This window comes from Chrysochloris asiatica, unplaced genomic scaffold (assembly GCF_000296735.1).
Source record: "Chrysochloris asiatica unplaced genomic scaffold, ChrAsi1.0 scaffold00064, whole genome shotgun sequence".
NCBI lineage: Eukaryota > Metazoa > Chordata > Mammalia > Afrosoricida > Chrysochloridae > Chrysochloris > Chrysochloris asiatica.
Window position 1 is genome coordinate 11,130,561 of NW_006408582.1, and position 14,671 is coordinate 11,145,231.

The 14,671-nt window shown below is 41.9% G+C and overlaps 1 protein-coding gene across 1 annotated transcript in view; it reads right to left on the reverse strand.

Moving 5' to 3' along the window:
* Nucleotides 1-14,629, reverse strand: part of DOCK5 (dedicator of cytokinesis 5) — a 289,956-nt gene extending 275,327 nt beyond the window's left edge. The window contains 1 exon segment of the mRNA XM_006864377.1: nucleotides 14,460-14,629. Coding sequence (XP_006864439.1) covers nucleotides 14,460-14,502 — 43 coding nt within the window. The 5' untranslated portion in view covers nucleotides 14,503-14,629.
* Between the last annotated feature and the right edge of the window lie 42 nt (nucleotides 14,630-14,671).

The window sequence follows — 14,671 nt, forward strand, 5'->3', positions numbered from 1 at the left end:
GAACGTGGTTACCAATCAGAGAGTGTATTCCCATTGAGTCTTAGTGTCTTGGAAGGGGGTTTGCTCTGAGGGGACCAGACCACTTGCCTTGATGTCTCCTGGGCGAGCAACTTCCTTGTTCTTGTAGTAATCAGTCAATCTGCGTATATAGTTTTGTATTTTTCCTGTCGGTCTTTCTTTCAGAAATTATCTTCTGTTCTTATAGCTGCTCCAGGCTGGTCTGCTTGTCCTTTCAAATACAAATTTCCCACCTCAGAAGATTCTGGATATGGTTCAGGATTCCACCTATGGTCTTAGGTAATGCAGAGGCTCCACAGGAAGCCTCCTTCACTGGGCACGTTGAACGGATTCTTTTTAATAGCTGTTTCAGTCTCAATTATACTACAGCATGTGTCAGACTTTATTTAACCCACCCCCAGCTCCTCAACTTTAAGTTGTTTTCATATTTTGCTACAAACCACACTGTAATGAATAACCTTGTCTATAGATCATCCTCTTCACGTATGGTTATTGCTATTGTTGTTAATTGCTGTCGAGTTCATTCTGACTCATACCGACCCTGTATAGGGTTTCCGAGGAGCAGCTGATATCTATAGGATAGTCATAGAAATGGAATTGCTAAGTCAAAGGGCATGTGCAGTTTTCATTTTGACAAATATCAACAAGTATATGATAACTTTAATCATATCTCCCCCAAAAGGATATGATGACACCTCAACTGCTGTACCTGTGAACGTGACCTTATTTGGGGAAATAAGGCATTTTCTTTTAAGACATTATTAGTTAAGTCATACCTGAATAGGGCGAGTCTTAATCCTGTATGACTGAACAGACATTGGGAGAAGATGCCATATGGTTTTGGAAGCACATGCACCACCTATAAGCAGCAAGGAAGTGCCAAGTATTACTAGGAGAGAGGGATAGAACCATTCCACTCTCAAAGCCCTCAGCAGGAATCCACATGGCCAATATCAGGTTCTGGGCTTCTAGCTTCCAGAACTAAGAGAGATAAGCTTCTTCTAAAAAAACCAAAACAAAACAAAAAACACTCACTTTGTGGTATTTAGTTACAAAAGTCTAATGTCAATAGAATTGTTACATTTTTAATAAAATACAGTCTTACTATTGTAAGATTAAAAAAAAAAAGATCCAAATCTGTTGTTTCAGTTAAGTCAGTTCTGACTTAGGTTGACCCCATGTGTGCAGAATAAAACTATGCTGCATGGTTTTCAAGGTTGGGGCCTTTTGGAAGCAGATTGCTAGATCTCTCTTCCAAGGCACCTCTGGGTGAGTTCAAACCTTTAGGTGAGATTAGTTGTATTGAGCACCACCCAGGGAGTCCTTGTTATAAGAAACGAGGTACTATCATTGCAGTTATACTAAAGTTCTCAACATTCTGAGTATTAGGGTCCCTTTGTAAACACCAATAAATGCATAACTACACTTATAGTATCCTTGGTTAAGGAAATATATATAACTATCTAAGTTCACAGATGATGTGGCTCTGAATCCTGCAAGACGGAAACTATCTAAAACAAATCATGCTGTCAATGTTCTGACCAGCACGCTTTGTCTGCTTCACACAGTATATGGCAAGGACATCTTGCTACTTACTCCCGTTTTGAAGGAAGCACAAAGCCTCACAGGAGCATGCTGAAAACTGGTAGCAATTGCCCCTGTTACAAAAGAATTTGCACCAGAAGGAGAAAGAAGGACAGTTGCTGTCTCTGCATGAGATGAGACTATAGTTTCCCCTCTGGAGTAAAACTGTCCCTTCCCGAAACAGTGAGACCAGAGCAGAATGAAGCTGAATTAGCTGTGAAAACAAGTACTTTACCAAAACTTTTCCCCACTTAGGTCTTCAGCATATGGCACCTCTGTTTTGATTAAAACACAGACCTAGAAAACAACAGGCCTTCTTGTTTCCAGGTCAGTATTCTAGTCCTTGAAGTCCTAGTATGGCACTGAAGGATAAGCACGAGGTCAGCAGTTCAAACCTACCAGCCTCTCCTCAGAGACCCTCGATAGGACCATCATGCTTTGAAACCAACATGATGGCACATAACAACATTCTAATTCTTGATTTTACAAAGACAGGGACATTCATTCTCAAACATGCCTGTGACGTAATGGAGTGTTTACATTACTTACGAATCTTGCAATGGGCATCATTGCTGAGGACCAAGGACCACTGGGCCACATGTTGCTGCTGTTGTTGTTAAGAACTGCTGAGTTGGTTCCAATTCATATTAACCCTGTTGAGGGTATCCAAGAAGCGACTGATGGGTTTGAACTGCCAACCTTGCAGTTCAAATCAGCCTTGCAGTCCAGGGCATTATCCTGCCATGAGACAGACACCAGGACTCCACTGGGCCACACCGCAGGCCTGAAACCATGTGAGCAGTCAGTGGTCAAACCGTGGAACCTACAGAGTCACTTCCACTTTGCAGGCTCTGACCTCTATAAAACACACTTCCCTTCCAGAACTCTTGAAAAAGGGAAGAGGTTTTAATAGCTGAATCTTACTTAAAACAAAACCTCCACCTGGAAAACTCCAAGGAAAGAAAAGGCATTTCCCCATTAAGATTGAGAGGGGAGAACTTATTCCTCAGAACTCTTAAATAAGAGATCTGGTATATAGAAACTTGCTCTCCCCAGAGTTATAAAGAGAAAGGAACAATTTACAAAACAAGTTGAAACAAAAATGTGCTACTAGCTGTATGAAATGGGATAAGTCACTTAATGCCTCTGGGACAGGTTTTTTTTTTTTTTTTTTGCTTTTCTATAAAATGGGAGGTATTAATCAAGTGGTGATGCTTATAGCCACAGACTCATATTTCATGATTCTATATACAAAAGGACAAAGCCGTTAGATTCTGATAGTACTTCTTTTTCTTATCAGTCTGCTATGAAAGGTTGAGGAGAGTGAGTCCAATCATTCCAGGCCTGCCTGCAAAAAGGACCCCACAAAGCACAGTGCGTCCTGACCAGGTACACAGGTTAACAGACCAGTCAGCAGGATACACTCTTACTCAACCCTGGTTGAGTCAGAGAAGAGCTATTTCAAGGAGGAATTAACATCTACTGCAATTTCCTTCCCTCGAGTTGTTTTCAAGGATATAAAATTGATTGCTGGGTTTTTTACAGAAGATGTCTTTAGGGCACAAGGACTTTATTTGGCATGGACAGTCAGAAAGTTTAATCAGGTGTGGAAATATACAAGAAAATGGCAAGGTCAGGAAAAAGTGGATGTGACCACGAAGCCATTTGAACAACAGAGATTTTGCGATGACACGAGCTTTGTGAAAGACAAGGCTGGCTTTTGTCTCTTGCTGGGGTCTGCCTGCCAGCTCTTCAGACAATCGCTCCAGTGAGCCCTGACTCATGACCCAGACTCCAAGAGGACACAGCCCGAGCATCACTTGGAAAAACAAAAATAGCACAACTATCCCGCTGCTTTCTCTTTGCTCACCCACGTCTCTGCTTCAAAACAATTTCACATCCTGATCTCAAAATAACTTGTTTTAGCTTTGAAAAAAAAAAAAAAAAAATCACCACTATTCCTGAGGCTATTTATAAATCAAAGTCAAAGAATGTATTATTTGTTTTCAGACCCATAGAGAGAAGGCATATCATGAGTGGCTTTACCTACCAGGAGGAGGAAGAAAACATTCCCCCTCCAATGGAATATTTAGTGAGTAAATGAACGATATGAAGGTGTGGGGCCAGAAAGATGCAGGTTAAACTTTACAACTCATTTCAAAAATTAATTAACACTTTGTTGTTGTTGTTGTTTCCCGTCCCCCCTTTTGTCTTTTGAAAATACTAAGATATTATATATGCATAAGGTTATTATTGTACTGATTCTTGCTGGAAACAAGCTATAATTTGTGACTATTTAATTACACAGGCAAATTCTCTATAATGATATTTGATTTTTTACCCCTAATTCTCACCACTGGGTTGTCTGTTAAAATGCAAATGAGGACAAACCACAAATTAATCCAAGTTTTCAGCTAACACAAATGTCTGATCTCATAGACATGTCCACCACAGTCTTCTGTAGTATTTTGAGTAACTTTGCTTTAAAATCCTTGACCAGCACACTAAATGACTTTTTCTTTCTCTACATTACTTCTGATCTCTTGTCTTTTCTTTCGTTACCTGTGTACAGGCATGTGTTGCAATGTAATGCGGCTGCTGCTGCTACTGTGTGCAGTCAAGTCGGTTCTGACTCATAGTGAACCCGTATAGGGTTTCTGAAGCTGTAAATCATTATAGGAGCAGAGTGGCTGGTGGATTTGAACTGCTAACCTTGTGGTTAGCAGCCCAATGCATAACCCACTACACTACCAGGGTTCCTTTTATGGGTGATATTGTTGTTGCAGTCGAGTCGGTTCTGACTCACAGCGACCCTGTATGAGGTTTTCATGAAGCAGGTGGTAGGTCTGAACCCCCATCTTGTGTTTAACAGTCTATTGCTTATCCTACATACAGCGCCACACCAGAACTCCTTTTTCGGTAATGTTGTTGCTAAGTGTCACTGAGTGGGTTTCAACTCATAGTGACCCTGTTTAGGGTTTCTGAGCAGCTGGAGAGTTTGAACCTCTGACCTTACAGTTCAAGCTGACCTTGCAGTCCAGTGCTTATCCTACAGTACCCCACCAGGGCTCCTTTTTTTTTGTAATAGGAAGTAATAAATCAATTTAAATGTCTTACTTCTTCCATTAAATTCCATTCTCCTTCCTTCTCAACTCGTGCTCAATACAACACTAATCCAATGACTCAGAAGCTCCTAAACCCTATTCACCACTTTGGTCAAGTTTTTTTTCTTTCCATTTAGTAGGTCCTAAAATTCCTCTTCTTCCATGAAGCCTCTCCAAATAATGAAGAAGGGGGCGGGGGGGAATCCAACTTGTTCCCTTTGCACCTAATAAAGTAACATTTATGACTTCAATTCCTCTCCCACCCCACAGCATCCATACAATCCTCTACTTACACAGTTTATTAAGTCTGTTATTTTATTATTTTGCTTTTATCTCTTAGAAAAAAAGCACAGATGAGTCTTTTCCAGTGTGGGGAAAACCACTCTCCTGGTAGGAAGATGAATGTATGTAGTTTGTAGCTAATGAATTCTCCATTCATTCATTCATTCATTCAGCATCAATGTATTGAGAAGTTACTATGTGTCAGGTGCTGTGCCAGGAATTGGGGTACGCTGGTGAGAAACACAAAGGAAACTTACATTTCCGTATGGGGAAACAAACAGTAAATACAATCAAATAAATAAATAGGATAATTACAGGTCATATGAAGAAAATAAACAAGGTGAAAGAACAGTCATTGACAAGTATAGGCAAGGTAGGGTGTGGGTAAGGCTGGTGATGCAATAGTTGGGATTTCAGATAATAATATCTTCGGAGGTATTGGTGGTATTAGTATAGCACTTTAGGATAGGCTGAACTGCTAAACGCAAGGTTGATGGTTTAAACCCACCAGCTGGGCTCCTCAGAAATCCTGTAAGAGGTCTCTTCAAGTCAGAATCAGCTGGAGGGCATTTAACAACAAGGACGTATTATTTGAACTGAGACCTGAGTAATATATTGGACATTTAAAGATCATCACATAGAACATTCCATAGAGAAAATAGCATGCCAAGGCCCCAAGTCAAATTGAGTTTGGCAAGTTTGAGAAACAGAAATAAGGTCATTGTGGACAGAAAGACACAAAGAGGCAGAAAGGGAGACAAAGTAGTAGGCAGCAGGCCCCATCATTTAGGGCCTTACAGGCCACGACCAAGAGTTTTAGTGTCATCCCACTGCAATGGGCAAGCAATGAGTCCTTCTGGCTATGGCTGGAGAAACATTTAAGGCTCAAATAGGTAAACCAGTTAAAAGACCAGATGTTGACTTGAACAAAAACAGTAACATCAGAGTTGGTAAGAAGCGAAATATTTTGGAGTTACGACAGACTGAGCTTTACTGGCAGAATGAATGTGCTGTGACTTCTGAGTTTTTGCCTGAGCAACTGAATATGACAGGACTGGGGACGGTGCATGCACGTTAGGGCTTAAAGGAAATTGTGACTTTTCTTCTAGACATGTCAAGTAGGAGAATACCTATTAGCCAAAATGAGATATTTAGTGCACAGCTGATGTGAGTCTGAAATGCTGGGAAAAGGCCTGAACTGGGGATATGAGTTTGGAAGTTAACAGCAAACTGATGGGAGGGAAAGCCTAGGGGATTGATTGGCTGAGACCACCTGTTGCTAGAGCCACAAAGAAAACACACAATCCAGCACAAGGCTGGTAGGGTTGGGTTTAGCGGACTGGCTAAGTAGGAGGCCAGCAAGGAGGGTGGAGAAGAGGCTGAGGAGGTGGGAGAAACTGTGGAATGTCAGCGAGGAAAGCATTTCAAGAAGGTCATAGTCAGCTGCATCAACTCTGTGTATTAAAAACAAACAAACATGGAACCACACATGGTAAGAAAGCTATCCCATTTTCAATCCTCCTTCTAGCTGTCTAACTATATCAACGAGCAGGTGAGCGTATCTAGCCAGAATCCAATATGCTATTGTTGTTAGCTGCTATGGAGTCAGCAAACCCATACACAGGAAACACTGTTCAGTCTTGCGCCATCCATCCCATGAGCTGTGGATTGGACCATTGTGACAAAGGGTTTTCATTGGCTGATAGTCAGTAGTAGATCACCAGCCCATTCTTCCTAGTCCATCTTAGTTTGAAAGCTGCACTAAAAGCAGTTCAGCACCATGGCAACGCACAAGCCTCCCCTGTCAGAATAGATGGTGGCTGTGCATGAGGTAGTGTACTGGCTGGGAATCCAACCAGAGAGCTCTGCTCAGAAGATGAGACCTGTACACCTGTACCACTAAGCCACCAGCACCTGCTAAAATCTAATATATTATTTTTTTCTTTTTGTTTTATTTTTATAATTGCTCCATTCTATGATAGATGGTGTTGCTTCTTCACTCGTAGGGATGGATGTAAGCTTTTTCAATAATGTTGTTGTTAAGTACCGTGGAGTCGATTCCGACTCATAGTGACCCTGCACAGGGTTTCCAAGGCTGCAAATCTTTACGGGAGCAGAAAGCCTCATCTTTCTCCCGTGGAACAGCTGGTTGTTTCGAACTGCCAACCTTAAGGTTACCAGGCTGATTCGTAACCACTACGCTACCAGAGTTCCTTAGCATTAAATAAAAAATAAACAGGCAACATAAAGAAAAGTATAAGTAAAAATATGTTGTTGTTGTTGTTAAGTGCCATCGAGTCAGTTTCAACCCACAGCAACCTTGTATATGGTTTCCGAGGAGTGACTGGTGAGCTTGAACCACCGACCTGGCAGTTCAAACAGCTTTGTAGTCTGGCACATTAACCCACAGTGCCACACCAGGACTCCAAAAATATAATACACAAGGCTAATGCACGTGACTCCTGGTGTGGCGCTGTAGGATCAGCACTGGAATGTGAACCACAAGGTCGGCAGTTCAAACCCACCAGCAGCTCCTCAGAAACCCTATACAAGGTCACGATGAGTCAGAATCAAGAGCACTTAACAACAACAACAATGAACATGGCAACAGCCTTGAATGGCTACACAAACTACAAAAAACTAAAAGCCAACCCCATAGCTGTCTAGTCCATCCTGACTCATAGAATGCACAAGGCTACCAAGACTAAATCTCTACAGGAACAGAAAGCCTCATCTTTCTCCCAAGGAGCAGCTGGTAAGTTTGAACCGTTAACCTTGTGGTTAGCAGTCATCACTTAACTCACTATACCACTAGGGATCCTTCATGACAAAAATCAAAGTGACAGATGAGTAGCTCAAACTTGTGAACCGCATCTACAGTAAAATGTTTTGGTTTAGCAGTGAGACTGACTCTATAACCTTGGATGGGAAATGTATTTTCTAAGAACAACCGTTTCCTTATCTGGAAAGTGGGATAATAACATCTCATAGCTAACACTGTGTGCTGATTTCATGAAGTAACAAGGAAAGCAGTGGTTCTCAAACTTTCCGGATTTAGGACTCCTTGATACTCTAAAAAATTGAGGACTCCCAAGAACTTTTGTTTCTTTGGGTCTTAACTCTTAATATTTGCTACATTCAAAATTCAAACAAAAACATTTACAAATGTTTATTTTTCAATTAATTTGGACATGACTTTAACAAGTCTAATACATGTTAGTAAAACATAATTTTTTAATGAAAAAATTATTTTCCAAACAAAAACAATTAGTGAAAAAAGAGTGGCAAATTTTAAGTCTGGATTCTGTATCTGCTTCTGCCATTCCATCTGCTGTAATACCACATACCATGTGTTGTTATTGTTAAGTACCGTGGAGTCGGTTCCGACTCATAGCAACCCTGCAGCCTGCACAGGGTTTCCGAGGCTGTAAATCTATACAGGAGCAGAAAGCCTCATCTTTCTCCCGCAGAGCAGCTGGTAGTTTCTAACTGCTGACCTTGAAGTTAGTAGCCTGATTTGTAACCATGCCGCTACCAGAGATCCTGTATATTCACAAAAGAATGGGGATGAAAACAGGCAAATAATGTCTTCGTATTATGGTGAAAATATTTTAATCTCAGGGGCCCCTGAAAATGTCTCCAGGATACCCCCATGTGTCCCTGGAACATACTTTGAAAAACACTAGTATAAATGGTTCAGAACAGTATCAGGCACAAAGTATAGTCTTAGTAAATATCATCCTGCTTCCTTTTATTCTTAGCCTCCGTGTTAGAGCATGAATTCATTAGGTCAAGGACTTCCTCAATTCCTTATAACTGCATGTTGTTGTTCACTGCTGTCAAGCCAGTTCCGACTCATAGCGACCCTGTATAGGGTCTCTGAGGAGCGACTGGTAGTTTGAAGTGCTGATCTTGGAGTTCAAATCGACTTTGCAGTCAAACAAATTAACCCACAGAGCCACAGCAGCACTCCCTAACTATATAATGTTGTTGTTAAGTGCCATCAAGTCGGTTCCGACTCATAGCGACCCTGCACAGGGTTTCCGAGGCTGTAAATCTTTACAGGAGCAGAATGCCTCATCTTTCTCCCGCGGAGCGGCTGGTAGTTTCGAACTGCTGGCCTTAAGGTTCACAGCCCGATTCGTAACCACGACGCTACCAGAATAGTGGTTACAAATTGGGCTGCTAACCTCGAATGAAAGAAGTCACAGTGTCCCATGCAGAGAGCAATATTTACTGCTGTGTTGCTTATTCTGGTTCTTCATCTATTATCTATTTGATCTTCAACCAGAGGTTCTTAATCTGGGTTCCAAATTTAGAGGCGCCAAGGACAAGGATAAGGAAAGAAAATTACACCTCTGTTTTCTGACATTTAACAATTACATCAATAATTACTGTAGGCAACAAACTACAATTTTACTGGTAGCACCTGTGGTAGGAATATCAATAGAGGTCACAGGTATTTACATATTATATTATGATTTCTGCAACTACCTTGAAATATCAAATATACTCATGTGAATTCAAAATTACAGTAGCTACTTAGACTTGTCACTAGATCTTATAACTTAATACATTAATAAAGAAGGACATATAGTATCATAATAAGAAAAAGATGAGGCTTTCTGCTCTGGAGAAGATTTACCATAGTACCAGCTGTTTCGCAGGAGAAAGATGAGGCTTTCTACTCCCATAAAGATTTACATACTCAGAAACCCTGTACAGAGTCACTATGAGTCGGAACCGACTCCACAGCACATAACAACAACAAATACCTTATACAGTATACACTATTGAGTCAGAAAGGATTCAACCCACAGCACTTACCAATAACACAGTATCTGAAACTTTGAAAAATGTTTTGATAACTTTATTTCAATGTAACTAGTTTCCTTACTGATTCTTTACCTTTTAGAACATGCATTAAAAACATGATTCTGTGAAAGGGGTCCAGCAATTGAACCAGATTGTTTGGTAATCTGTGCAACAAAAACGGTTAGGCACTCCTGTATTAAGTAATTCACTTTACCTCTTCAGGCACCAAGTTCCTCTCTTCAAAAGGAGGATACTAAACTAGCTATTCTCTGAGGCCTCTCCCAGCACTAACATTCCAGTTGAATTTGCCCTAAGGCGCTTGGTGGCACAGTGGCTAAGGCTCCACTGCTAACCACCAGATGCTCTGGGCCAAAGAAAGTTTGACCTTGAAAACACTGAGGGGCAGTTCTCCTCTGTCCTCAAGGACCTAGCACAGCTAAACAGTTGAAATGCTAAAAGTGAAAAATCAAACAGTTCTCCATATGTCACATCATAACAAATATATATATATATATATTGTAAAGTCCACCACACAACAGGAAGTTATTTTACAACAACTCCATAACTGACAATAAACTGGGTCTGTTCTCAACATAAATGGCTGTTTGGAAACAGACTTAAAAATAAATATTTTAATAATTACAAGAGTAATCTGGGTATGTGTTATAAAAGCTTTTTTTTTTTAACATCATAACCTCAAACAGCACCCCCCCCCCAAAAAAAAAAGTAAAAGAAAACGTTCCAAGTCTTCAAGAAAGAACACAAGTTTCTAAGCACTTAACACTAAGGTACTTAACACTGGGGTACTACTGGACTCAAAGTTTAATGAAGAAAGTCTACAAGTCCTCTTGCTTGATTCCACAGATAACACACATAGGCCCTTTAGACCCATTTACCAGCAGAAATTTCATTAACAGTGCTAAATTAAAGAATTAGGAAAACCCAAACAGATTACATTTCAGTCCCTGTAGAAAAATCTAGGCTATATCAGCGACAGCCAATAGTGAATGGCCCCAAAATGAAATAAGACAGTACAGACTGCTAGCTAGCTTCACTAGGCACAATTCAAATTGGGACAAACGCTAGTCCCTCAGACGGAATAGCTCTAAAGAGGCAAGTGCCTCTTAGGGCAAACATCTAGTCAATCAAAAGCTTCAGCACAACCATCTTAGTTTCCTTCATCCAGAAATTAAATCTGATCAGAGAAACTCAGGAGTGATCAGCTATCCCAAAATAGTCCAACAAGCTAATTTTTCCAATTATATATCTAAACAAGCCCATTTATTCCATGTGTCCTTATTTTCTCAGCAGAATATCTTATTTTTGTCTTTACTTATAAAGATAAAAACAGACTAGAGTCTCTCACTTCCTTTAGCTATCTGAACAAACCAAAACTCATATGGGGGTGAATGAGGATCTAATAGGGGGAAATGCATTTAATTCACCAGAGAAATGAGGTCACCTACTTTTAAAAGCTACCCACTAGGGCAGCTTCACAAAGTTTGTGGAAAATACGGAATTGAAAGATAATGTAGTTTTTCCAAAAACATTTTGAATTTCCCTGGCATACCTCTTAAGTGACACGGACACAAAACCCTACCATTCTAATTCTGAGAACCCAAAGACATGAGAGTTAGTAACAAAATATGGTATGCATAATGCAGGAATTATGATGATGAGCTGGGTAAGTTTAGGACTATCAGGCAAAGAGCAGATTTCTGGGAAGCAATGGTCACTGAGAGAAAGGCTGTACTATAGGACACAGAGGTGGGAGGGCATTCTGGACAGGGGTCCAGCACAACCAGAGCAAAGTCCTCAAGGAGGGAATCTCCCTGGTGTATTGCGCAAGAGTGAGAAGACCAGTTTGTTTGCACAGGAAAAGAAAGTAAGAAATCATGAGAGATAAGGATGGTGACGACATATTGAACCAACACATAGGAACTTTGAAATGTGGACTCAGTTTAGACTTTACCCTGTAGGCATGGAAAGCTTCTAAGCAGAGTGGTGATATGAATAACCAAGTGTTTTAGGAAAAAAACAGTAATGATAAATTTACCTCTTTAGTTAATTTGTCCTAAGTGTTGGCCCTTTTGCCACAGAGAGGAGGATCAGAATTTGTTGTGTCTAGTTCACATGTCCCAAGTTATATCCTGGGGCAGTTTTGCTACCACCTAGGTCCCAGTATGGCACCACAGGATAAGCACTCAACCTCAAGGTAGGTTTGAACTTCAAACTCGGAGGCTCAAATTCACCAGTGGCGCCTGTTGTTGTTAAGTGCCGTTCAGTAGAATCCAGACCATTAATGGCCCTGTATAGGGTTTCCAAAGAGCAGCTGAGCTGGTGAGCTAGAAGTCTGACGCATTAACCCACAGCGCCACATCAGGACTCCTAGGAAACCCTATACTGGGTCGTTATGAGCTGGAACCAACTCGACAGCACTTAACAACAACAGCAATGTCCTGGTGTGGTACAATGAATAAGCATTGGACTGCTAACTGCAAGGCCAGTAGTTCAAACCCACCAATTGCTTCTTGGAAACTCTTAACTCTATACAGGGTCACTCTGAGTCGAAACTAACTCAACAACACTTAACAACATGTCCTAAAGGGCTGCTGAAGTATTTTTCTTGACTAATAAGGAGCTCTGGTAGTGTAGTGGTTACAAATCAGGCTGCTAATCTCACGGTCAGCAGTTCGAAACTACCAGCCATTCTGTGGGAGAAAGATGAGGCTTTCTGCTCCCATAAAGATTTACAGCTTTGGAAACCCTGTACAGGGTCGCTATGAGTCGGAACCAACTCCATGGCACATAACAGCAACAATGATAGATAACTGACTTCAGAAAAGGAAGAAAAAATTTTAAAGAAAATCTCATGCTTGTTCCAATGACTATGGCTACAGAATCACAATTTTATTGTTTGCATTCACTGTATTCAAGTCATAATAGTTTTGAAAACAGTTCTTATTTAAAGAAAACTGAGAATTAATAGTTTTACGTAATCCTTTTTTTTCTTTTTCTTTTTAGTCCTAGTGTGGCACTGCAGGATAACGCACTGGACTGAAAGGACAGTTTGGAATGCAAGGTCGGTTTAAACCGCAAGGTCAGCAGTCCAAATCCACATGCCGCTCCTCAAAAACCATATACAGGGTCGCTATGAGTCAGAATCCATGGCACTAACAACAAACAATTACCGATTACCAGTTTTCCAATTCATGGAAACCTCATGTGTGTCAAAGTAGAACTGTGTTCCATAGAGTTTTCAATAGCTGATTTTTAGGAAGGAGACCACCAGGCCTTTCTTCTGCGGTGCCTCTAGAAGGACTTGAACCTCCAACCTTTAAGTTAGTAGACTAGCTAAACATGGGCACCACCCAGGGACTCCTTTCCATGGCTACAGAGTTGAAAATCACCGAGAGAGTTTAAGAGCTCTCTGAAATTAACTTACTGTCAAAAATCATAGAATTGGTTGAGGAGGAGCTGCTCCCTAAAGATTCAGGAAAAATGCGGGTGGGCAAGGGAGTCAAGTAAAAGACTAAATTTCAAATAGGCTAAATGAATGAACCTGAGAGGATATGATGAAATTCTCAAAACACACAACTGTATTTATATTGGGAAATCTATCCTAAGTCTATCATTTAACATTACAATTTCCCCTGCTAATAGCAGAGGTTCTTCCACAAGATTTCAACAAAGCACCTCACTCTGATCAAAAGTGGATGTCACATGGCTTTTCATCCGCGTCAAAAGCGCCACACACATCCCTGAGTTCCTGTTCCGAACCAACACAACCAGAATCCCACCACACATCATAGATCTCTCCATCACCACCGTTGTTAATGCCAAATGTCTTCATGGCGTTCCTCATTTTACCCTACGATGAAATGAAGGTCAGGGGCTGCGGGTCCGCACAAACTGCAGCTGAGGGCAACTACCCCCTTCCCAAGCCACACACTTCCTGTCTCATCACTTAAAACTATTAATTTAATTTTCCATTCAGTTTATATAGACTGTTAGCAAGATTCCAGTCCTCTCCACTCAGTCTCAGCGAAAAAGTGGGAAGAGGGCAGAGGTGTGTTCTACTCTCAACTTCTCACTTTGGGGCCTCCTAGAAGAACCTATGAAGAGCGAAGCCAGAAAACCTTGAGAAAATGAGCGGCATTCCCATTCGATGAACCTCGGCTGGTTACTTATATTGAGCAAAATCTGACAGGCGGAAGGACTGGAGCAACAGAGCGGGGCGCCCCGAACGATTAACAGGCGGGAGCCTTCACTTTTGACGCGTCTACTATTCAAAACAGTGACTCTTATTTAAGAAAGGGATTATTTATCCCGAAGCCCAAATGAATTTTAAACGGCTCAGATTAAAAAAAAGAAAGAAAGGGAAAAAACAACTCATAGTTACTTCCACTCCCCGGAGAGGGCCCCGCCCCCGCCCCCAGGAACTGTTGCAGCCGGAGACCAGCTCCGCAGGCACCAGCTAGGACTGCGGTCCCGGAGCCTCGAGTCCCAGACGGCGCGGGCAGAGAACGCAGCGAATCGCTGGACTCCGCCGTCCAAGCCACCCGCAGGCAAGGCCATGCCCGCGAACTTTGCCACGGTCGCTGCAGGCGTGCAAAGCCGGCTGGCACTGGGGGGCGGGGTAGATCAAGCACTCACCAACTCCGTATTTCTGCCTCTTGGTCGGGATCCAGCGGGCCATGGCGGCGATCTCGCCCAGCGGCGGCTACGGCTGCGGCGGCTACAGCTCCTCACGCTCCGGCCGCCGCCCCGCGCTGCTTCGTGCCCGGGGCTCTTCCGCCATGTTCCGGCAAACTTCGCTGCGACCCCTGCAAGCCGCCTGTCTCCTCCGGCTCCGCGCGCTGCCCGCG